General features: G+C 35.8%; 1 protein-coding gene across 6 annotated transcripts in view; it reads right to left on the bottom strand.

Annotated features, from left to right (window-relative positions):
* LOC123547195 (shootin-1-like) overlaps positions 1–26,285 on the bottom strand; it is a 74,274-nt gene that overhangs the window by 26,397 nt on the left and 21,592 nt on the right. For all 6 annotated transcript variants that reach the window (XM_045334108.2, XM_045334110.2, XM_045334105.2 and 3 more), the window contains exons 5-12: positions 22,732–22,826; positions 20,849–21,017; positions 20,423–20,520; positions 18,736–18,817; positions 9,196–9,290; positions 4,812–4,958; positions 1,831–1,987; positions 601–691 (exon numbers count right to left, since the gene is read on the bottom strand). In XM_045334108.2, coding sequence (XP_045190043.2) covers positions 601–691; positions 1,831–1,987; positions 4,812–4,958; positions 9,196–9,290; positions 18,736–18,817; positions 20,423–20,520; positions 20,849–21,017; positions 22,732–22,826 — 934 coding nt within the window. The remainder of the gene's footprint in view (positions 1–600; positions 692–1,830; positions 1,988–4,811; positions 4,959–9,195; positions 9,291–18,735; positions 18,818–20,422; positions 20,521–20,848; positions 21,018–22,731; positions 22,827–26,285) is intronic.

The following is a 26,285-nucleotide window of genomic DNA, read 5'->3' as shown; positions in this document are numbered from 1 at the left end:
GCAGGCACCTGGGTAGAACCACCTAACTTCCACAAGCCAGCTGGATAGCTTGCTCATGGCAAAGACTTTGACACCACAAGCCATGAAGACCTGAACTAGGTTTTATCCCAGACAAACCAAGATTTAATGACAAAAATTTCGATTTGATCTGGGTTTTATGGTACAACTTCACAGTACAGGTGATATGGTGCTAATCCTGACTGACAAAATTGTTTTATACATCTCAAGTAATATGAGGTAGGGAAATCAAACTTTTATACCTGCTGGAAACACAGAGATACCATAAAACCAAGTGTTCTGACCATATTATTCACCTCTGACAATCATCCAAGGCCTTATTCTTTTCATAAACAAGTTGTCATCCCAGAAATCATGAGACTTCAGTATCATAACCAAGTTCTGGTCTTTTGAGATCATGAAGTGTAGTCAATGTTTCTGCATAACAGAGTTCCATTAACGCTGGTGTTAGGGGGCAAGAGGGGTACTGCACACTTCATTACGTCGCATGAACAGACTCAATACATGGTGGTCACAACAGCTCACCTTGAGTGCAAAGTGCTCAGGGGAACTTACAAAATAATGCAGTAAAGAAAAGCATACCCTTTACTTGCAGTTATGGCAGGAGGGGGTGGTGGTGGCGGTGGTGGTGGGGGACATTTTGAGTCTTCATATTTCTTCAGAAGTGCATCATCTGCAAAATCAAATACTTTCTTAAAAGCATTAGTTCATGTCTATTAAAAATACTAGTACACATCTCTTAAAGGTATTAGTACATGTCTATTGAAAATACTTTCTTTAAGGCATTAGTACACATCTATTGAAAATACTTTCTTAAAGGCATTAGTTCATGTCTATTGAAAATACTTTCTTAAAGGCATTAATACACATCTATTGAAAATACTTTCTTTAAGGCATTAGTACATGTCTATTGAAAATACTTTCTTAATGGCATTAGTACATGTCTATTGAAAATACTTTCTTAATGGCATTAGTACATGTCTATTGAAAATACTTTAAGGCATTAATACACATCTATTGAAAATACTTTCTTAAAGGCATTAATACACATCTATTGAAAATACTTTCTTAAAGGCATTAGTACATGTCTATTGAAAATACTTTCTTTAAGGCATTAGTACACATCTATTGAAAATACTTTCTTTAAGGCATTAGTACACATCTATTGAAAATACTTTCTTAAAGGCATTAGTTCATGTCTATTGAAAATACTTTCTTAAAGGCATTAATACACGTCTATTGAAAATACTTTCTTAATGGCATTAGTACGTGTCTATTGAAAATACTTTCTTAAAGGCATTAGTACATGTCTATTGAAAATACTTTCTTAATGGCATTAGTACATGTCTATTGAAAATACTTTAAGGCATTAATACACGTCTATTGAAAATACTTTCTTAAAGGCATTAATACACGTCTATTGAAAATACTTTCTTAAAGGCATTAGTACACTTCTACTGAAAATAATTTCTTAAAGGCATTAATACACGTCTATTGAAAATACTTTCTTAAAGGCATTAGTACACGTCTATTGAAAATACTTTCTTAATGGCATTAGTACACGTCTATTGAAAATACTTTCTTAAAGGCATTAGTACACGTCTATTAATGATAAAATATTTCTTAAAGGCATAAGTACATATCGCTTATCTAAAATAATTTCCTAAACATATTAGTACACCTCTATTGAAAATACTTTCTTAAAGGCGTCTTGAAATAAATCAAGTTTATTGCAGATTTTAACATTATATTTTTTCTAAGCGTAAGATTTTAAGAATCTCTCTCCCTTTGACAAGAGTCTCCACTACTTACATTCCTCCTCTAATTTTGCATATTTTTCTTCATAATCTTTTACACGCTTTATTAGGTCGTCTTTTTCTGTCTCTAAGACAAGTCTTTCACTTTCCATTGATTCTCTTAAAACTTTATTGTCTGTATGTTCTTGTACTTTGGACTCTAACTTTGAGATCTGAAACAAAATTTAAACTGGAGTTATCACTAAATGCCATTAATACGAAGACATACTGTCCAACATAAAAATTTGAATGGGTAGAGGGATGTTGGTTATCCAAGTGAACTAGACCTTTATACAAGAGGGCCATGATGGCCCTATATCGCTCACCTGTTAAACAATTGGCCTCAGAATCATCAAGATAAACATTCTGACCAAGTTTCACGGAGATAGGGTCATAAATGTGGCCTCTACAAAAGACAGGAACAACAAAGGGAAGAAATTTAACCAAAAAGAAAAAAAAAATTCTTACAGGGTACAGATATGTCAAAATACACCTAAAAATTGGAGGTACCATCCATGTTGTACCACAGAAAAGTGGTCTCGGTTTTTCCTTATAGCCAATAATAAAAAAGTTACTAAAATAAGCTATTTATAGTAACGAAAAAGGGAAGTAATTAAAAAAAAATTATTGTAAGTGAACAAAAGAAGGATCTGCCAAATAAAAACAAGAGCACTGCAATGCAACGCAAATGCAGAGCAATATACACACAAAACAAAGTCATATGACCTTTGACCCTTAAGTGTGACCTTGACCTTAAAGTGAGGCATCCGAAACATGCGCTCTGCACGTCGTTTCGATGAGGTGAACATTTGTGTCAGGTTTCTTTGAAATCCTTCAAGGGGTTCAAGAGTTAGAAAGGAAGGGAAATTTCTAACCAACAGACAGACAGACAAACGGACACCAAGGCGATAACATAATACATCCCTTCAGGCGTATAAAAAGGAATCGAGATCTTATGGTGATACAAGTTGTGTGCAAGTTTGGTTAAAATCAAATCATAAATGAAGCTGTTATTGTGCAGACAAGGTCAAAATAGTTATTTTTGGCCCTTTCAGGGGCCATGACTCTGGAACCCATTATGGGATCTGGCCGGTTCAAGAAAGGAACCAAGATCTTATGGTGACACAAGTTTTGTGCAAGTTTGATTAAATTCAAATCATAAGTGAAGCTGCTATTGTGCAGACAATGTCAAAATAGCTAATTCTGACCCTATCAGGGGCCATAACTTTGGAACCCATAATGGAACCTGGCCAGTTCAAGAAAGGAACCAAGATCTTGTGGTGATACAAGTTGTGTGCAAATTTGGTAAAAACCAAATCATAAATGAAGCTGCTATTGTACAGACAAGGTCAAAAGAGCTAATTTTGGCCCTATCAGGGGCCATAACTCTGGAACCCATAATGGGCTCTGGCCAGTTCAAGAAAGGACCCAAGATCTTATGGTGATACAAATTGTGGGCAAGTTTGGTTAAAATAAAGTTATAAATGAAACCACTATCGTGCAGACAAGAAATCGTTGATGGACGGACGGACGGACGCACAGACGACGGACGAAGCGTGATCACAAAAGCTCACCTTGTCACTATGTGACAGGTGAGCTAAAAACAAGGGCTGTCAGAAGAGACAGTGCATTCAACTATTTCAATGCTTGATTGTGTAATAGGGCAATTCTGAGGAAACTAAAGCTAAGATCACTTGAGTAATTTTTGCCCCCTACTTTCTACATATGAATTTTGATGTCAAACAACACTTTAAGTTTGAGTCAAATCTATTTAGTAATAACAGATATAAAAACATTAAAGGGAGATTATTCATGGAATATAACTGCCTGAGTAATGTACCTTGTGCCATTTGATGTGGGTGGTGATGTGGAAGAACTATTCTAAGTTTGAATCAAATCCATTTAGTAATAACCTAGACAGAGTAAAACTGCATCACTTTAACCAGAAATTCTCAGAAAAAAGAGGGCATAATTCATTAAATATTGGTGCAAGAGTTATGACCTTTGTTTCAAAGATGTGGATGATGAAGAGGAATAAATATATTAAGTCTAAAGCAGATCCATGAAGAATTATCAGAGATAAAGAGAAATTGCACCAAAACTTAAACCAAGGGGCAGTCCCTGATGCAAGTAGGATAGCTCTCCAAAATCCAAAAAGTCGAGCTAATTACCAGATAAATTGTAACAAGGAATCAAAAAGAGGTTGTTGTGTGTGTGTGTGGGGGGGGGGGGGGGGGGGGGGGGTAGGTATGATCACCCAGAACAGATTTACACTTTGATAATTATGTGAATGCAGTTTCATTCTATTTAAGACTGTGGAATTTATATCTGCCACAATCTTGAGGGCGGGGCTGGGAGTGGTGTATGAGCACCCTAAACCTGGTGACAAGGTAATTTAGTTTCAAAAGAATTTTTGTTTGCAGGGTGGGGAATGTGTTCAAATGGGTGACCCCCACCCTATACATATATACACTTACATCACCACAATCAGATTTATGAAGCTTCATCAGAATCCCTTTAAAATTGTAATACTTCACAGCACACACTTGTAGGGGATGGTGGTATGAATGTCTCCACCTTGGTCCATCCCAGAAAATAAGTAGCTTCATCACTTTAAATAACTCATCCTTACAGGGTGTGCATAGACATCACGGTGGACAATTTCTTTTTCATCATCAACTTCTATGATGATACAATGATAACCTATTTGAATGCTAATTAATATAATTTATATTACAAATAATTCTGTTCTGTATTTTATGGACCAAAGTCATACATGTGTCTTTCCACCTCAGATTGGTGGAGAAAGATCCAGAGCACCTTTTCTTGTATCTCAGCAGAACCCCACCCCTTCAATAATTTATGTGGACCACAAGACTCCAATCGCCAGAAGTGCAAGATCAGCAGCCTTCTCAACTCGAGGCCAAGAGGCCCCCACCCACTAACAATCACAAAAAGGTAACTATAAATATAGTGTTGTAAATTTAGCATTAATACCTCAGCATCATAATATTTTCTCTGCTCATTAAGTTTTTCAGTGAGATCCTCTATTTCCATTAAAGCTTTATGAAGCTGGTCCCCTGGAGTTAGCTTCATCAGTAATACTTCACTCTGTCTCTTCATTTTATTGTTCTGCACTGCTACCTGCACATAAATAAAAACAGAATTTTATCGTAATGAACACCTAATGACAACTGGCTATTACTGTGCGATTATGTATCCTCTATTAGCAATTTCGGCATCCTCCGGCCAAAACAGAAAATCATTTTTTAAAACAACTGGAGAACACCGAAACCTCATCCTAGGAAAGTGTAAATGAACGGAAATTACCGATTGTCATAACCAGTCCACTACCTTAACCCTTACCCTGCTAAATTTCTATGATGAACTTGTCCATCTTTCAATTTGGACAGTACCATTAACTGTTAAAAGGGGTGCTTACCAAAAGATACTGACTGAATGGCGACCAGTGCAGATCATGATCTACACTCAGTCTGGTTGCAAAGGCAGGATCAATCCAGCATGAAAAGGGTTAATATAACAATTTAAAATGCATACTTTTTAGAATTCCGCTTTACCCAAATATAATTCCTGACAAAATCAAGTTGGAATATGATCATAAAATAAAAGTTGTCTTATGATAATATGCTTCACTGAATTTGAAAATATGATCATACACTTCAACAAACAAGAGGAACAGGCCATGATGGCCCTAGATGACTCACCTGAGTGCCAGAGCTTAAATGCAACTTTGGAAGAGGATCATAATATGCTCCAGGTGTTGAAAGTTCCAGAAGCAGTAGAAGTTAATTATATAAATTAGTGCGACAGATGACAAACAGTTCAAACACTATGTGCTTTAAGGTCTTTAAAATTGGCAAGGGAAAAAAGCACAAGACAACTGGAGCAGGCTGAGGGTGTTTTGGAAGGTCTCTTTATAATGGTTGTCTGCATCTAGTGGTTCATGAGAAGATGTTAAAAGGTATTTCTTTATTCAACTCTAGTGGCCCCTAAAAGGGACCAAGCACCCCAATTTGAAAAGGCATTTCTATTTTTAGCTTAAGAGGCCCCTAAATGTCCAAGCACCCCCAGCTGAAGAAATTTAGGACAGGACCTTACAATGATGCTTCAAACCAAGTTTGATGAAGCCATTTGTAGGTATTTCTATTTTTAGCCCTATTGGTTCCTAAAGGGTGCAAAGCAACCATATTTCAACAAAATTCAAGGAGGACCTTACAATAACGCTACAGACCAAATTTGATGAAGATCAATCCAGCATTTCATGAGAAATTGTTTAAACATGTTAAAATTTCTACTTTTAGGCCTGGGAGCCCCTAAAAGGTGCCATGCTGAAATATTTTAACTTATTAAAGGACTTTGTGTCAATTCTACTGATCAAGTTTGGTGTAAATCTGACCAGTTGTTTCAGAGGAGATGTCATCTTAAAACAAGAGTGCCAGAATTTCACAATATACGCCCATCATGTAGATGTTACAGTAAAACATATTCTGTATAAGTTTGGTAGACAGTAAGCCCAAACAATGACATATCCAATTCTAACAACCAGGTTAAAAAGTTTCAAGAATAAGCTATTTATAGTAGTAGTAAAGGGAAGTAAGTCCACAAGAAATCTACATTTTGTTTTTTTTTTTGTCCACAAAAAACTCCTTACCAGGTATAAATACCTTAAAATATACCTAAAAATTGGATGTTACATGCATGTTGTACTACAGAAATGTGGTCTCGATTTTTCCCTACGGCCAGTAATAAAATAGTTACAATATAACCTATCTATAGTAACAACAAGGGTGCAGAATGTCACAATATACGCCCGTCACAGCAAATTTGTTTACACTAGCACCTGTATTTGCAAATGGAATTTTAATTTTCTAGTTGTTTACAATGTTGTTTTTATTAGAAATTATTGTAATTCTTTTATTTTTCTAAGTCCACAAAAAAAATCCTTACCAGGTAGAGATACCTTAAAATACACCCAAAATTTGAAAGTAATATCAATGTTGTACCACAGAAAAGTGGTCTTGGTTTTTCCCTACGGTCAATTATAAAAAAGTTACAACGTAAGTTATTTATAGTAACAACTAAGGGAAGTTAATCTTTAAAGAGAAAAAAAAAAAAAAAAAAAAAAAAATCAAAAAAAAAAAATTACAAGTCCACACAAAAATCCTTACCAGGTAGAGATAGCTCAAAATACACCTCAGAATTGGATGTAACATGCATGTTGTACTACAGAAAAGTGGTCTCGATTTTTCCCTACGACTTGTAATGAAAAAGTTACAATATAAGCTATTTATAGTAACAGCAAAGGGAAGTAATTTTAAAGAAGGGACCAGTGCATGACACTCCGTCTCATGATGGTGTACAATTGTGCCAAGTTGCATCAAAATCCCTACATGCATGAAGAAGAAATGCTCCAGACAAAGTCATTCTTGTATCTGACCTTTGACCTTTAAGTGTGACCTTGACCTTAGACCGAGGGACCTGGTTCTTGCGCATGACACTCCGTCTCATGCTGTGAACATTTGTGCCAAGTTGTATCAAAATCCCTCAATGCATGAAGAAGAAATGCTCCGGACAAAGTTTTCATTCTTGTATCCTTTGACCTCTAAGTGTGACCTTGACCTTACCCTAGGGACCTGGTTCTTGCGCATGACACTCCGTCTCATGATGGTGAACAATTTTGCCAAGCTACATCAAAGTCCTTTCATGCATGAAGAAGATATGCTCCGGACAAAGTTTTCATTCTTGTATCCTTTGACCTCTAAGTGTGACCTTGACCTTAGACCTAGGAACCTGGTTCTTGCGCACGACACTCCCTCTCATTATGGTGAACAACTGTGCCAAGCTACATCAAAATCATTCCATGCATGAAGAAGATATGCTCCGGACAAAGTCATTCTTGAATTTTTCATTCTTGTATCCTTTGACCTCTAAGTGTGACCTTGACCTTAGACCTAGGGACCTGGTTTTTGCGCATGACACTCCGTCTCATGATGATGAACAATTGTGCCAACTTTCATCAAAATCCCTCCATACATGAAGAAGATATGCTCCGGACAAAGTCATTCTTGAATTTGACCTTTGACCTCTAAGTGTGACCTTGACCTTAGACCTAGGGACCTGGTTCTTGCGCATGACACTCCGTCTCATGATGGTGAACAACTGTGCCAAGTTTCATCAAAATCCCTCCATGCATGTAGAAGATATGCTCCGGACAAGGTCTGTGGACGCCGCCCGCCCGCCCACCCGCCCGCCCGCCCGCCCAACCGCCCATCCGCCCCCCAGGGGCGTTCCCATAATACGTCCCGTTTTTCAAACGGGCGTATAAAAAAAGAGAAGTAATTTTAATCTAGGGACCTGATTTTTGCGCATGACACTCAGTCTCATAGTGCCAATTCACATCAAATCCCTCCATTCATGAAGAAGAAATGCTCCATACAAACTTGTCATTCTTGTGTCTGACCTTTGACCTCTAAGTGTGACCTTCACCTTAGACCCAGGGACCTGGTTCTTGTTTATGACGCTAAGTCTCATGATGGTGAACAATTGTGCCAAGTTACATCAAAATCCCTCAATGCATGAAGAAGAAATGCTCCGGACAAAATTTGTGGATGCCGCCCGCCAGGGGAGTTCCCATAATACGTCCCGTCTTTCAGACAGGCATATAAAAAGTGTGGAACGGCAGACAACAGACAGACAATAGATGGACGGACCACAGACAGTGAGCGGTCACAGTAGCTCATCCCTAGCATGTTGTGCTTACCTTCAGGTAAGCTAAAAACAAGTTTAAAGAGAAAAAAAATTCTACGTATGAAAAGGGGCATAATGTTAAAATGTAAGCCACAGTTATGAAAATGACTCCGTGATGTCAGTTCATGATTCCAAAGACTAGGGTCAAATTTGAAAGCAATCTTTGCAACAGCTGCAAAATATAACAACTTACATGAAAAGGGGCATACTTTTGTAAAACATAGTGGCACACTCTTATGAACTGCATGTCAGTTAAGGAATCTAGCTCCGTAAGGTTTAGATACTGTGGTCATTTCATTATGCCTGTAACCTTTGTTGAGTGAAATTATGAAAATACTGTAAATTCATTTATGCCAGGAACATAAAACTGAGTTTTGTTTAAAGCAACTAAACTGTCAATGGGGACAAGGATTCATGGATTTCTATTTCTGAAGATATTTTTTCTATCTATTGTTTGAAAACCACAAAATCCAGGAAATTTTGTCTCCATTGAAAACAAAGATTTTGCAGAATCTGAGGGTTTTTTTTCCTCACAATAAAACAATATAAAATACAAGGACCTAAAACCACGATGCTCATTTTACATGAACAATTAACCATAAATCTGACCAACCTCTTCAATTTTCTTTTCAAATACACTTCTTCTCTTTATTTCTAGTTCATATCTTTCTTTCAAATTCTCATACTCATCATAGGCTGCTTCAGATACTGAAAAAAAACATACATGATTGTATAACAACTGTATTGAACAAGAGGACCATGATGGTCCTGAATCGCTCACCTATCCCCACAAGACCCAGTGTTGAACTGAGTATGACGTCGTTATTTCTATTATTTGACATAGTGACCTAGTTTTTGAGCACATGTGACCTAGATATCATCAAGATAAAAAATTCTGACCAATTTTCATGAAGATCCATTGAAAAATATGGCCTCTAGAGAGGTCACAAGCTTTTTCTATTATTTGACCTAATGACCTAGTTTTTGAAGGCACGTGACCCACTTTTAAACTTGACCTAGATATCATCAAGGTGAACATTCTCACCAATTTTCAAGAAGATCTCATGAAAAATATGGCCTCTAGAGAGGTCACAAGGTTTTTCTATTTTTCGACCTACTGACCTAGTTTTTGACCGCACATGACCCAGTTACGAACCTGACCTAGATATCATCAAGCTGAATATTCTCACCAGTTTTCATGAAGATCCATTGAGAAATATGGCCTCTAGAGAGGTCACAAGGTTTTTTCTATTTTTAGACCTACTGACCTAGTTTTTGACCCACGTGACCCAGTTTCGAACCTGACCTAGATATCATCAAGGTGAACATTCTGACCAATATTCATGAAGATCTCATGAAAAATATGGCCTCTAGAGAGGTCACAAGGTTTTTCTATTTTTAGATCTACTGACCTAGTTTTTAACCCCACGTGACCCAGTTTCGAACTTGATCTAGATATCATCAAGGTAAACATTCTGACCAATTTTCCTGAAGATCCATTGAAAAATATGGCCTCTAGAGAGGTCACAAGGTTTTTCTATTTTTAGACCTACTGACCTAGTTTTTGACCGCATGTGACCCAGTTTCGAACTTGACCTAGATATCATCAAGGTGAACATTCTGACCAATTTTCATGAAGATCCATTGAGAAATATGGCCTCTAGAGAGGTCACAAGGTTTTTCTATTTTTAGACCTACTGACCTAGTTTTTGATCCAACATGACCCAGTATTGAACTTGACCTAGATATCATTAAGGTGAACATTCTGACCAACATTCATGAAGATCTCATGAAAAATATGGCCTCTAGAGAGGTCACAAGGTTTTTCTATTTTTAGATCTACTGACCTAGTTTTTACCCCCACGTGACCCAGTTTCGAACTTGACCTAGATATCATCAAGGTGAACATTCTGACCAATTTTCATTAAGATCCATTGAGAAATATGGCCTCTAGAGAGGTCAAAAGGCTTTTCTATTTTTAGACCTAATGACCTAGTTTTTGACCCCACCTGACCCAGTTTCGAACTTGACCTAGATATCATCAAGGTGAACATTCTAAACAATATTCATGAAGATCTCATGAAAAATATGGCCTCTAGAGAGGTCACAAGGTTTTTCTATTTTTAGACCTACTGACCTAGTTTTTGACCCACGTGACCCAGTTTCGAACTTGACCTAGATATCATCAAGGTGAACATTCTGACCAATTTTCATGAAGATCTTGTGAAATATATGGCCTCTAGAGAGGTCACAAGGTTTTTCTATTTTTAGACCTACTGACCTAGTTTTTGACGGCACGTGACCCAGTTTCGAACTTGACCTAGATATCATCAAGGTGAACATTCTGACCAACTTTCATAAAGATCCCATGAAAAATGTGACCTCTAGAGTGGTCACAAGCAAAAGTTTACGGACGCACGCACGCACGCACGCACGGACGGACGACGGACGCCGGACGCCGCGCGATCACAAAAGCTCACCTTGTCACTTTGAGACAATCTAAACCTCTTAAAAAGATAGTCAAGAAAGAAAATCAGGCCTTAGGCTTAGACGAGACAAGTGAGAGTGACACTGATTCGGACAGTTCAAGTAGTTCGGACAGTACAACATCTAGTGGTGAAGAAGAAACAGAAAGTATGCAAGTGGGTACAGTTAATGTTAAGAAAAATAAGAAAAAGAAAAAAACATAAAAAACACTCAAAAAAATCTGGTATTGCAATAAAATCATCAGATAAAGTAAAAAATCGGCAAAAATATCCACATTCGCAGTTACGTTATGAGTTTGTCAACCAACACATGTCTTTTCACAGTTTAGATTTACATTTATTTGTAGCAGGGGAACTTGAAATAATTTCTGACAAAAAGATAAAGACTGAAGAGAAAGCTGGTCGTCTTGCACTTCTTAAAAGAATGATGTATTTACATGCTACACATGATTTTAAGCTGTTAAAATCATATTATGCAGCAGTATTAAGAGAAATAGAGCTAGGAAGTAAGTCATGGGCAGATGATTTTACGTATTTAGAGATTGTTATACTAAATAATAGCTCTTCAGCAAACAAGGGCTTCATACATCAGAGCGCCAGGCTCCAAAAAACTCAAATGTCAGCCGCAAACAAAAGTCCGAAACAATCAATCGAACAAAACGAAGAGGCTCAAGTCTGGTTTTGCTCGCTTTATCAGCGAAATAGATGTAATCACAAAAATGCTCATACTACAGTAGTTAAAGGTAAACTTAAGTATGCTCAGCATATTTGTGCTACATGCTGGCAAAAGGACAAGGTTAAATTACAACATCCTGAAAGCTCCACATCTTGCCCACATACTTTAGCCTGACTTGGTCAATTAGATATACAAATGACAAAGGGGGATAGTGTAGTAGACATTTTCTTACCAAAATATTGCGTACAAAGAGAAAAACAGAAAGTTGTATTAAATAACACAGAGTCTCATATATGCAATCATGCGCAATCCTGTCAAATTTGCAGTGAAAATAAACATTGCAAATCCTTTGCACAAGTAAAGGAAAAAATCAGGTTACACGAGACAGTAAAAAAATCTGGAAAATATAATTTCGAAAAATGTCGAATCAGGGTAAATGAACGTATTAATACTAAATATATGCGCACTATGTTGAAGTTATTCAGTTATTCTGATTTGATAGTTTGTGATTTCCTAGAGTTTGGTTTTCCTTTAGGCTTCTCAGGGAATGAAAATTCTTTTTCGCCAACCAAAAATATTTGGAAGTACAAGAATTATAAAGGGGCAAATGAATTTCCAAATGAATACAAAAATATTTGGTTAAAGAAGCTGAGGCTTCAGCTATAATAGGACCATTTAAAGATAATCCATTTTCAAACAATTTGCTTATTTCGCCATTGAACACAGTACCAAAAAAATCAATGGAAAGAAGATTATATTGGATTTGAGTAGTAGTACATCAAATGCAGTGAATGAATTTATTGACAAAGACTGGTATCTTGGTGAACCGTCTCGCTATTATATCCAAAAATTGATGATTTTGTTAGCATGATTATTGCCAAAGGTCAGGGGTCATTGATGTATAAAAAGATTTAAAACGAGCATACAGACAAATCAGCATTTGTCCGTCACAATACAATTTAGTATCCTTTGTATGGAAAAAACATGTATTTTGTGATACAGTTCTTTCAATGGGTTTACGGAGTGCTGCAGCTATTTGTCAGAGAGTAACTAATGCAGTATCTTTCATTTTATTTAACTTAGGAATAGCAGTACTAAACTATTTAGACGATTTTGCTGGTGTAGAGAAACCAAACTTGGCTCAAGCAGCTTATTTAACTCTTGGGAAAGTTCTTGTACAGTGTGGTATTGAGGAGTCCTTAGACAAAAGTTGCCCTCCTTCAAATGTAATGTCATTTTTAGGTGTTTTGTTTAATACACTGAAGATGACTATGGAAATAACCCCAGAACGTCTGCAAGAAATTATGCAGTTGGTTACGGCTTGGTCAGACAAATCGAAAGCATCATTAAAAGAAATACAGTCATTGTTAGGAAAGCTAAATTTTATAGGAGCTTGTGTCAAATCTAGTAGGGTGTTTATAAGTAGAATGTTAAACTGGTTGAGAGAATTGCATGGATCGGTAAAAAGTAGTTCACATGATATTCCAGTTGAAGTTAGGAAAGACTTGTTGTGGTGGAATTGTTTTTTACCATTATATAACGGTGTCTCCTTGATGTCTTTAGGCTCCTGGTCTGAACCTGATGCAGTCTTTTCATCAGATTCTTGTTTAGAAGCATGTGGCGGGTTCTGGAAAGGTCACTTTTTTCACAAACGTTTCCCTGAGCACATTTTGCAGAGAAATTTGCATATTAGCAGTTTAGAAATGTTATCTCTGGTAGTTTGTATACATTTATGGGGAAAATATTTCAAGCATAACAAAATGCTTGTACTTTGTGATAATCAGTCAGTGTGTATTACTTTAAATACAGGGAAAGCACGTTGCCCTTTCTTACAATCTTGCCTTAGAGAAATATGTTTTTGTGCAGCTGTTAATGAATTTGAAATTAAAGCTCAGTTTTTACCATCTCAGGAAAATCGCATTGCAGACCATTTATCTAGATGGCATTTAGACCAAATGCATGAGGAGCAATTCAGACAGTTGACTCAAGGCTTTGATTTGTTAGAATGGGAAGTCTATGAGTCAGACTTCAAATTTTTGAATGATGGTAACTCCGTCTTACCTATCATGGTGTGTTTATCTTGACAGATGAGAAGTTCAGTTTCTGTGATTTTAACCTGTTTTTAGTTTTATTTTGTTTGTCGATTGTATGATTGATGTATATTTTCAGAATCTCAGCTGACTGTTCTGAAGAAAGATTTAAAAGATACAAACAAAAGGGCTTATGCCGAGGGTTCAAGAAGGAACCTTAAAATTCAATGGGAATCATTTATGTTGTTCTGTACTTATTTCAGTCTGAATTATTTACCAGCCAGTACAACTACACTTCAACTTTACACACAGTTTCTCAGTAGATCTTTTAAATCTACTGATAGTATTAAGAACTATATCAGTGGAGTCAGAACTATACACTTGTTATTAGGGTACAGTGTTGATCACTTAAATTCCTTTTTAATAAATTTGTCGTTAAAAGGCATAGCAAAGTTCTCATTGCAGATGTTGTTCGAAGAGTCGTTATATTAGGAGATTCAATTGTAAAGTTTTTACCACCGATCGAGGGAGTTACTGTGCAGTCCTTTCCAGGAGCTACAGTTGGTAAATTGTCATTCCTGGTTAGCAAAAAGAGAGTTAATTTATATGATAAACATTTTATCATTTTACACGTGGGTACCAATAATATCAGTAACCAGGATTCACTGGCTTCTATGTCTTCCGATTTCTCAAATCTGATTGCCGCAATTAGAACTGAGAATCCTTCTATTCGTATAATAGTATCTTCAGTACTTCCTCGTCGGTGGATCATGAGATAACAGAAAGTTGTATAAAAGAATTAAACCGCTTTTTAGAAGATATTCTAGCTGCTGATCTAGACTTTAAGTTTATTCGCTCATACAGACCATTTTGTTTTAAAGGTTCTGTGAAACGTTACTTGTTCGCTAAATTAGACGGAGGCCTTCATTTAAATTCTGAAGGTGCAAATCGGTTAAGACATTTCTTTTGAGAGTTATTTCGACTCTTTCATAAAATCAGCAGTCTAAAACTAATACAGTATTTGCAATCCTTAATTACAACATATTTGAAATCTTTTTGGTCTCAATTGTAGATTTCACAGTCTCAAGTCATTGTTATTAAGGTAAAGAAGAACTGTTTCTTAAGTTATTGTTTTGCTTTTGCTTTGTTTTATTGGCTGTTATTTGGCGGGTGTTAATGGAATTTGGACAGTTTAGTTAAACACTTGAACTTTACCTTACAAATGGATTCCATTTCCATAAGTTGAACTTGTGATTATTACTAAGTAAGCAGTTGTAGCTTATTTATAAGCTGTCTTTGTTTATTGAATCATTTGATCAAATATATTTTGAATTGTGACACATCTTAAGATCATTAAATTTATTAATATCTTTGGTATTGTTGTTTCTGAGTAGTAGTTTTAAGTCAGGAGTTAATTGGACTATTTTAATAGTATATTAAAATATTTAATTAATGACGACAGCGCCTTGTATTTAGTTCGTCCATACCTTCTAATTTATTTCTTTCATCGAGGTTCATTGGTCAAGCTTCATGTATAATACGGTCAATTTCATTGGTCATCATTACGTATTTAAGAGGCCCGCCGGGGTTTTCGCGCCAATTAGTAGTTTCTTTGTCAGAAGTGTCACAAGCAGAAAAGTTTTACCCACCCACCCGCCCAATAATAGTTGTCAATAACAGCTTTATTTGTTTTACCAAAAAAGTGCTTTGCTTATGTATTGTTTCATATGAAATATGCTTTGCTTTTATTTGTTTCAGTTATTTGCATTTTGAATTTTGTTATGTACATTTCTATAGTCATGCTGAATTCAAGTATTTATTTCAAATTTACCTGTGCAAGCCTAATTTCCTTAAGCTTTCTTTAAAGTTAAATCAGGTATTATTTTTAAAATTGTAATGACTATAGAAGTGTTCCTGTTCCGCATGTCATTTGTTATTTCCATTCATTTTGTTACCTTGTCTTGTCATTACCTTTTTGTGATGTAATAACATTTTTTTTTTTTTCCCTACTTTGTTTGCATAACATGTGTGTATATACAATTTATTTATATGTATATAGAGAGTTTATAGTGAATCTCGCGCATGTGAAATTATTGGAATGTATGTTAATCATTGATTCATGAGATATTACATTACCACCGTGTTGTATGACTTTGCAAATTAATGATTATCAAATGTTATATTGTGAAGTGGACCTTCAATAAAACGTTCTCGGATACAATAGTGAGATTGGACTGTCTATGACAGCTAATTAGTGATTACCGCGTGTGATAATGTGAAGTGATCCATATATATATATATATATATATATATATATATATATATATATATAGTTAAACATTCTAACTCCAAAGATACATGTGTGATAAGGACTGTATATAATGACATTTATGATAATGTGTAGTGATCAGTAGTTAAACATTCGCAGATGCATTTGTGATTAGAACTGTATATAATGACATTTGGCGGGTGTTAATGGAATTTGGACAGTTTAGTTAAACACTTGAACTTTACCTTACAAATGGATTCCATTTCCATAAGTTGAACTTGTGATTATTACTAAGTAAGCAGTTGTAGCTTATTTATAAGCTGTCTTTGTTTATTGAATCATTTGATCAAATATATTTTGAATTGTGACACATCTTAAGATCATTAAATTTATTAATATCTTTGGTATTGTTGTTTCTGAGTAGTAGTTTTAAGCCAGGAGTTAATTTAACCATGTAATTAATCACATATAATAGTTGTAGTGAAAATATGTAGTCAAACATGTATTAAACAGTCTCTTGCCTAAAGCAGTCAATCAACTAAAATCACAAGTTGATATTTTGTTCTAATTTTAGCAGCCACTTGTCTTAAGCTGCCAGTTGGCTAACTTCCTAAACAGACCATTTGTTCTAATTTCAAACTGTCTAAAGCAGCCACCTGCCTTGAGCAGCCAGACTGTGTTGCTCCCTTGGCTGGCTGCTTTATACAGGTTTCACTGTACATTCAAACGTAGGTAATGACATCACTTCAAAAATATGAATTTTCTTTTATCCCATAGTTTAACAAATTATACTCAAAACAAAATGTTTAGTCAGTACTTTCATGTAAGTATAATATAATACAAGATAAAATCTAAATGTTCTTTTTATCTTTATTTGTTGCAAGTTGTAGAGAAAGTTAGTAAGTTGGTAAATGACCTCAACTTTATTGAAATAAGCATGAATTTAGATGATGGATAACATCAGAATAAAAGTTGATACACTTGGTTTAATCACCAATTCTGTTTTGTTACAAACCCAGATTAAATTTCAGGTTGTGTCTTCAAAATACCGTGACCATATCCAGGAATCAGTGTGGGTATAAATGTACCCTATAGGATTTCCCATTTATTTTTACTGACTAAACATTTAGTTTTCAGGATATTTTCATATTATTATTATTATTATTATTGCACAGATTGGTAAAAAAGAAGATAAATATACCACAAAAAATATCTTAATATATCGAGAACTGAAATCTTACAGAACTTTATTTTTCTCTAAAGCTTTGAAAAATTAACTTAACAACACGATCCAAATTGACTAGATTAGCTTTCTTGTTCTCTTTGAAATAAAACTAAAAAAATTCATATTCATTTATGAGAAGCTTACTGAGTTTCAGCAAAGTTTCCTACATCATCAAGTGATTTTGCCTTTGCGACCAGTGCAGACAAAGATCAGCTTGCATGTCCATGTAGGCTGATCATGGTCTGTCCTGTTCGCTATTCAGTCAGTAAATTTTCAGTGAACAACCATTTGCATAATAAGTGGTACTGCCCAAATTGGATGATGGACCAATCAAATTTAGCAGGATAAAGTTTATTATCTGTGGGAAACTAATTTTCGTGGCTTTCATGGTTGAGTCAATCCATGAAATTTAACCCTTACCCTGCTAATGAACTTGTCCATCTTTCAATTTGGACAGTACCATTAACTGTTAAAAGGGGTGCTTACCAAAAAAGATACTGATCAGACTGCAAGGACACTGGTCGCAAAGGCAGAATCAATTGTGTCCAGCATGATAAGGGTTAATCCCAACAAACAAGTAAAATTCCCATTCATTATACAGTGTTCATTCCAGGCCGCGCCATGGGGCCATAGGCGCGTATTTTACTGTATTGGCGCATAAAAGTTTGCCCTATAGCGCCCGTCGGGCGCACACTTTTTCGAAAAAAGTCCGTTTACAATGAGCCGACTTCCAGAAGTTGTGAATCGAATACGACTCTTCCGATGACGTAACGCGCATTTTCATTGGTCGATGTTAAAATAGTAGCCAGTCTCCGGTCGCCTAACAACATACAGCTTTCAATGTTGCTATGCAATGGCGGACAAAAAAAAAAAACAGTCGCGATTCGGAGAAAAAAGAAATCCAATTTTACGTTTTTCTCTAACCGTTAAAAAAAAGCAGACGATGGAGAACAAATTTCCAAAGAAAGATGACATGTTCGAGACCGCTAGACCACTCAATAGCCTAACCGCTTAGCCAAAATCAGACGACAAACATTAATTCCGTAGTAAATCCGCATTCATGGCTGTCGGACTTTCCGTGGTTAAGTTTCGGTAACGGTCAAAATATTATGACTTGTTTCGTTTTTGTCGTGTTGAGCGACCTGTGAGTGTCCACTTTTCTCTTTGTAATTATGTTTTACGAACCGCGAAAATAATACCTTGAACTCCATGTAAGAAAAGTGTTAAAAATACAGCCTTTCCTTTCATGTAAATCAGTTTTTCTTTCATGGTCGCTATTTTTTTCAAATGTCCCCAATTTTTTGCCATCATGGGGCCCTTTGACCCCACTTAAAAAAATCCTGGAATGAACACTGATTATATGTTCAAAACTTGAAATCCATGAATTCATATCCCTACGAAATAGCTGTTTCTACAAAAACCACGAAATTTCATGCCCATGATATTAAGTGATTTCACAGTATATACCTGTGGAGAGTTCTTTCATAGCTTCCTTATGTTGTTTTAAGGACGTCTCTGTTTGTTGTAGTTGTGTCTTCACAGACTTGTACTGAAACATTGAAATAAATGATGGTCATCATGCACAGAGAGAGAGAGAGTGACTTGTGATAGGATAGGAATCATAATCCACATCTGGCAGAACAATTACCTGCGCCCAAAGTTCAAAACTTTAACCAAATCAACCCAATTTCAATCCAAATTCAAAATACTGCTGAAACTCTTAAACATCTTGAATTCAGAGAATTAGAGTGTTTTTCTTCAAGTTAACCTAAATTCAGCTTAAAATTGAAATTTGGTGCAGTTGTGTTTTGCATACAGTGCTGCCATAGCTTCATAAATATGTGAATGTGAACATAGCATATACACATCATATACCTTTTGAAATTGCATAGAAATCTGAAACGCATTTTGTTCATACATGCCTTCATTTGGGAAAGAAATTTGTACTTCAACATATTTGGGATTTCAAATTGACAGAACTGAAGTCACAGTACATCAGATTTGATTTAAACTGAGTGAAAATCAACGTCCCAGAAGTAAAAGGTCATAGGTTAAAAACAGCACTTTTGAGAAAGCTGAAAAAAAAAAAAATATTTATATATTTTATCGCCAAAACTGTTAAATTCTGGAAGTGACCATTGTCATATACTTACAGAGCAGATAATATTTTAGAAATTGTTTATACGCCTTTAATAATGGAATGTTGTATCTGATACTTATGACCTATTTACCTACAGAAAACTGGGTCTTAGCTAACAGATATGATCTTACATTATCAAGAAAATTGTTATTTTAGGCTATTCAATGTTATTATTTAATGATTGAGAAAATCGTTTAACACTACATTATGATAGTTTATGTCAAGTTATTATCTTTTCAATGCAGTTTGCAAAATGATAATCATAAAAGGTCATAAGTAACATTAATGACCTTATACTTCTGGGAAATAGATATATAAAAAAGGAATTTCAATGGGATTTGAACAATACTTCAAAATAGCGGGAATTTCGAGATAAGAAAGCCTGAGATACCTGGTTTCAAAATGAATTAAGAAGTATTTATTTATTTTGTTGGGTTTAACGTCACATTGACACAATTATAGGTCATATGGCAACTTTCCAGCTTTGATGGTGGAGGAAGACCCCAGGAGCCCCTCCGTGCATTATTTCATCATGAGCGGACACCTGGGTAGAACCGCTGACCTTCCGTAAGCCAGCTGAATGGCTTCCTCACATGAAGAATTCAATGCCTCGAGTGAGGCTCTAACCCATATCAATGAGGGGCAAGTGATTTGAAGTCAGCAACCTTAAACACTCGGATCTACATTTTATACCTTGAAGCTATACCACCATAATTTCTAATCAGGGTCAAAGTTTCTCTTTTATTACTGTGTAACAGTAATTCAGTATCACTTTAGGCCAATAACTTTGCTTACAACAAATCAAATGGACATAAATAGATCATCCAGTATTGCGATGTCAATGAGAAAATACTTTTGTAATGATTGTCTTTGATTAAAAAATTGCCGTAAGATTTAACGATTTTTGCGTTACAACAACATAATCTCTTAATATATTTCTAAGGAGCATTATTCTTGCAAATACATATGATGGCCAACCGACAATTCAAGTACTTTTCAGTATTCCGTACTTACCATTTCGGATGCCCATTTATAGTTATCTTTCTCCACTTGTAATTCATCTTGTGACTTTGAAAGACTAGCTTTTAATTGTGCAACCTCATTCTTTAGTTCTAAAAATAGAATCACATAAAATGTAAAACTACACAAACAAAACAAAAGCATAAAAAAACAAGCAAACTCATTGATTTTTATCCCACGCCAAACAGACTGAAGGTTTCACCCTTGAAGAAGTACTGAAGTATTATCTGCCTATAAAAAGCACCTAAATGCAACTGAAATTCAGTCTCATTGAAAGCTACTCATTCTTCACTAAACTACTGATTGAAAACCATTTTTCTATATTTAGTAACAATGACCTTGACTCAACCTATCCAAAATGACAAAAAAACATTGATCCCTACTAAAGAAAGGGGCCCCTGACAATTATAATAACTTTACCTCTTAAAGTTTTGTTCAGTGACTCCTGATACCCGTTTTCTAATTTCTTATCCTCCGAATCATCCTCCTCTAAGTTGATATTCATCAGATGTAGTGGAGTACTACTTTTGTTCATCACAGCTATCAGATCCATACTCTGTCGTTTCAACTTCTTGTTCTGTCTCACTATCTGTAATAACACAGCAAACTTATGAACCATCGTTTTAGTGTTTCAGTACATTTAAACATTTAGATAGAAGTACACAGATTATTTTTTTCTATTTTTTTAGATGAGGAGATTCATGCTTTTACAGCATTAATTTTGATGGTGTAGGAAGACTACAGGTGCTTCAAGGACCCTGTATTGTTTCAGGAATAGACTTGAGCTGTGCCATGAGAAAATCAACAGTTTCTCTAATTGCAGTAGGCTTTAAAAGCGAACTGCATGGATCCTGACCAGACTGCGTGGATGCGCAGGCTGGTCTGGATCCATGCTGGTCGCATACCCACTATGTTGGTTTTCTCATGGCATGGCTCAGATGTCTTCCTCAAATGAAGAATTCTACACCTAAAGCAAGGTTTCAGGCTAACACTAGTGATGGGCAAGTGATTCTAAGTCATTTATCATAACAACTCAGGCACTGAGGTCCCTCAAAACTGGAGGACAAATGACTGTACGCTTTGTCTTCTTAATAAATCATCACATAGAATATAATGCTTAGCCCTAGAATCTTATCTGCAAGTACAGTGGTGCAGGGGTAGAGTGTCAAACTTGAGACATGGAAGTTACACGTTTGAATCATGGTTAAAATCAACGAGCTTCATGATTCCTTGTCAGTCAAAATCCAAGGTCTGTTTTCATTAACGTTTTCAGGTAGTGTGCCCATAATGACGACAGTAATCTTTATTTGCAATTTCAAAATTATCTACTTTTTACGGAAAGCTATGTGTATGTTGAGCTATGCTTATGTTCGAAGAATGCTGTATTGCCTAACCAGAATATGCAATCACCCAGTAATAAAGTGTCATTACAGGTCCACTATGAGCCAAGGATCAGACATCAAACATTGTTAATTTAAGCTGTAAGAGCTTAATTTACAATCAATGATTCAATGTAAAATAAGAATGATTTTAACTCAAACCTTAACCTTGCAGGTTCTTGTCTGATAGTCTTGAAACCCTCATGATTCAAATTAGATTGTAAAATAAAAAGATATTAACTCAAAACTTAATCTTGCAGGTTCTTACTTGGTAGTCTTGAAACCCTCATGATTCAATGTAAAATTAAGATTTTAACTCAAAATTTAAACTTGTAGGTTCTTGTTTGATAGTCTTAAGTACCTCATGATTCAATGTAAAACAACAGCACAGCAATGCAGAGCAATATACGCTGGAAGGTATGACCTTTGACCCCTAAGTGTGTCCTTGACCTTGAAGTGAGCCATCCGGAACATGCTCTCTCCACGTTGTCTGTATGTGGTGAACATTTGTGCCAAGTTTATTTAAAATCCTTCAAGCAGTTCAAGAGTTACAGAGCGGACACAAAACAAAGTCATATGACATTTGACCCCTAAGTGTGACCTTGACCTTGAAGGGAGCCATCCAAAACATGCGCTCTACATGTCATCTCTATGTGGTGAACAATTGTGGCAAGTTTCTTTGAAATCTTTCAAGGAGTTCAAGAGTTACAGAGCAGACACAAAATTGCTAATAGACAGATGGATGGACGGACACCGGCGTCATAACATAATACGTCCCTTCGGGCATATATTAAAAAGATTTTAACACAAAACTTCATCTTGCAGGTTCTTATTTGGTAGTCTTAAATCCTCCCTATGGAATGCACCAGCCAAGCTCCAAAGTATTAAGAAATCATTTTAACTGGCAAAATTATAAAATTTTACCTGTGAAGCATACGTCTCTGCTTCATGTCGACAACCTTTCTCTATCTCATATTTGTTCTGTAGTTTATTATACTCCTCAAGAGCAGGCTCTATCACTGAAATATAAAATGCTTAATGAACTATGACCTCAAAACTAGAACCAATCACAGAAATATAAAATGTTTATGAACTATGACCTCAAGAGCAGGCTCTACCTCGAGAACAGGCTCAATCACTGAAATATGAAATGTTTATGAACTATGACCTCAAGAACAGGCTCTACCTCGAGAACAGGCTCAATCACTGAAATATGAAATGTTTATGAACTATGATCTCAAGAACAGGCTCTACCTCGAGAACAGGCTCAATCACTGAAATATGAAATGTTTATGAACTATGATCTCAAGAACAGGCTCTACCTCGAGAACAGGCTCAATCACTGAAATATGAAATGTTTATGAACTATGATCTCAAGAACAGGCTCTACCTCAAGAACAGGCTCAATCACTGAAATATGAAATGTTTATGCACAATGACCTCTAGAGCATGCTCAATCATTCAAATACAAAATTTTTATGTACAAAGACTTTGAGAGCATGCTCAATCACTGAAATATAAAACTATAAGTAAAACTTTAACATTACAATAGGCATATTCTAAGTCCAAAAGGGGCGATAATTCAGTCAAAATGCTTGATAGAGCTGCCTTCTCCTTTTTACAGACTGGGGTCATGATGGTAAACAAGTATGCAAAATATGAAAGCAATATCTCAATGGACTTTGAAAATATTTGGGGTGGTACACAAACTTTAACACTTGTGTGACGCTAATGCTCATGCACACGCTAACGCCGACGCTGGGGCGAGTAGGATAGCTCCCATATTCTTCGAATAGTCGAGCTAAATATGTTTATGAACATGGACCTTGAGAGCAGGCTCAATCACTGAAATAATAAAATATTAATGAACAATGACCTCAAGAGCAGGCTCAATCAATGAAACATAAAATGTTTATGAACAATTAACTTGAGAGCAGGCTTAGTCAATGAAATATACAGGAAAATATCAGTTAAAGTTTAAACCAATGAATGCTCCCCCAGGTATGGTTATTGCATATTAAAAGCACAAAAGTGAAATTCATCGACTCGGCACAAACCTCAAATATACCTCTAGAGCAGGCTTAATCACTGAAAAATGAAATGTTTATTAACAATCACCTCAAGAACAGACTCAATCACTGAAATATATGATGTTTATAACCATTTGACATTATACTGAAATTCTTTAATAACAGCACAACTTACTCTTTAACTTTAAAGTATCATTGAATTTCATTATTTTCTGCAGATGTCTGATTTTAACATAGACATTGCTGTTACAATACACTGAGAACAAGGTCTGTATGAACTTTTTTGATAAAGATAAAGATTTCCTATTTATCATATTCTTCTCATGAAATCATTCTAAATACTAGAGATGCTTTTGAGAAAAGCGCATGTCTCACACAACTGCCCCTATGAAAAATGTCTATTTTCTCTAGATGGTTTATACAAGTGGATCATGAATTAGATGGTCTGGACGAGTAGATCCAATCAGAAATTCAAGGGCCATAATTCAAAAGTGCCCGGGCGGATTTGGCTAGTTATCAAACTTGGCTGAGGTCTTATGGTCAAACACATTTTGTTCAAGATTGGTGAAGATCAGATGAGAAATGTTCGACTTAGAGTGCGGACAAGAGTAAAAAGGCCTATTTTTTTGGTAATTCAAGGGCCATAACTCCAAAATGCCTAGACCGATTTGGCTAGTTATAAAACTTAGCCGAGGTCTCATGGTCAAACACATTTTGTTCAAGTTTGGTGAAGATCGGATGAGAAATGTTCAACTTAAGAGTGCGGACAAGAGTAAACAAGAGGGCCATGATGGCCCTATATCACTCACCTGAGTACCATTCAAGTTTGGACATAGAGCACATAGGCATACACATTAAATATCATCAGGATAAACATTTTCTAGTAACAGTCCCTTTTGACCTAGTCAGGGCCGATTTCCATATCAAGTTTAAGGGTCCTAGACTCAAATGCTGCATTTTTGTACTAACATGCCTATCCTTTATCCTGGAAGACTTGAATAACATTTAAAACCAATCTCATTAGATGCTGCTGATATACATTTGTTTACATAAAATAAAGGGAGGTAATTTGTCATAAATTCAGTCAAAAGTTATCTGCCCTGATTGTCCGAGTCCATCTGATGGCACAATGACATTTCAAATCAGTATCTTTATTGGTTACTTAGATACACCCACTTTAATTTGAAACAAAGTGAGTTAATTTGACATAAAATCAGTCCATACTATCTACCCTGATTGCCTCAGTCCAACTAAAGACAGTAATGAAATTTCAAATGAGTTCTATAAATATTTACCAAGATTTTTATTAAAATCAGGGCAGGTAATCATGCATTGGTATATGCATGTAGAAGATAGAAAGTACAAGCCTATACAACAATATATTAGTAAAGTATTCATATCGAAAACTGTTCAGTTAAGAGTTATCTAATATGACTATTTCTTACCATGAAAGACATAAATAATATTTCAAACCAATCACTTTAGAAGCTGCTAAGGTGTATGAATTCATTTAGATAAAAAAATAAAGGGAGGTAATTTGTCATAAATTTAGTCAATAAATTCAGTCAATGTGTATCTTCACTGATTATCCAAGTCCATCTGTTGACATAAATGAAATTTCAGATCAGTATCTTCATTAGTTACGGATATCTACCCATTTTAATTTGAAATAAAGGGAGATAATTTGACATAAAATCAGTCCATAGTTATCTACCCTGAATGTCTCAGTCCAATTAATGACAATACTGAAATTTCAAATAAGTCCCATAAGTACTAAATCCATTTTGATTACAATCAGGGGAGGTAATCAGATATAAAACTAGAAAATGCTTTTGTAAAAAAGCGCATGTCTCCCCCAATGCAAAGTCCTATAGGCAAGAAGTCAATAGGGGTCAGGAGCGAAAGTCAAAGAGACACTGATGGTTGGCTGCAATAGGGATCATCTACTTGGCATGTCCAGTCATCCCACTAAATTTCAACACTCGTGGCCTAGTGGTTCTCAAGTCACTGTTCAGGCTCCTGTGACCTTGACCTTTGATCAAGTGACCTCAAAAAAATAGGGGTCATCTACTCTGCATGTCCAATCATCCTATTAAGTTTCAACATTGTAGGTCAAGTGGTTCTCAAGTTATTTCCAAAAAATGATTTTACATGAACAGGCCACTGTGACCTTGACATTTAATAGACTGACCCCAAAATCAATAGGGGTCATCTACTATGCATGTTCAATCATCCTATGAAGTTTCAACATTCTGGGTCGAGTGGTTCTCAAGTTATTGATCAGAACTGGTTAACAATGTTCAGGCCCCTGAGACCTTGACCTTTAACGGAGTGACCCCAAAAACAATAAGGGTCATTTACTCTGCATGAACAATCATCCTATGAAGTTTCAACATTCTGGGTCGAGAGGTTCTCAAGTTACTGACTGGAAATGGTTTTCCATGTTCA

The sequence above is a fragment of the Mercenaria mercenaria genome, chromosome 9, assembly GCF_021730395.1.
Source record: "Mercenaria mercenaria strain notata chromosome 9, MADL_Memer_1, whole genome shotgun sequence".
Taxonomy (NCBI): Eukaryota; Metazoa; Mollusca; class Bivalvia; order Venerida; family Veneridae; genus Mercenaria; species Mercenaria mercenaria.
The sequence above is the reverse complement of the archived record's forward strand: the minus strand, read 5'-3'. Positions and strand labels throughout refer to the sequence as shown.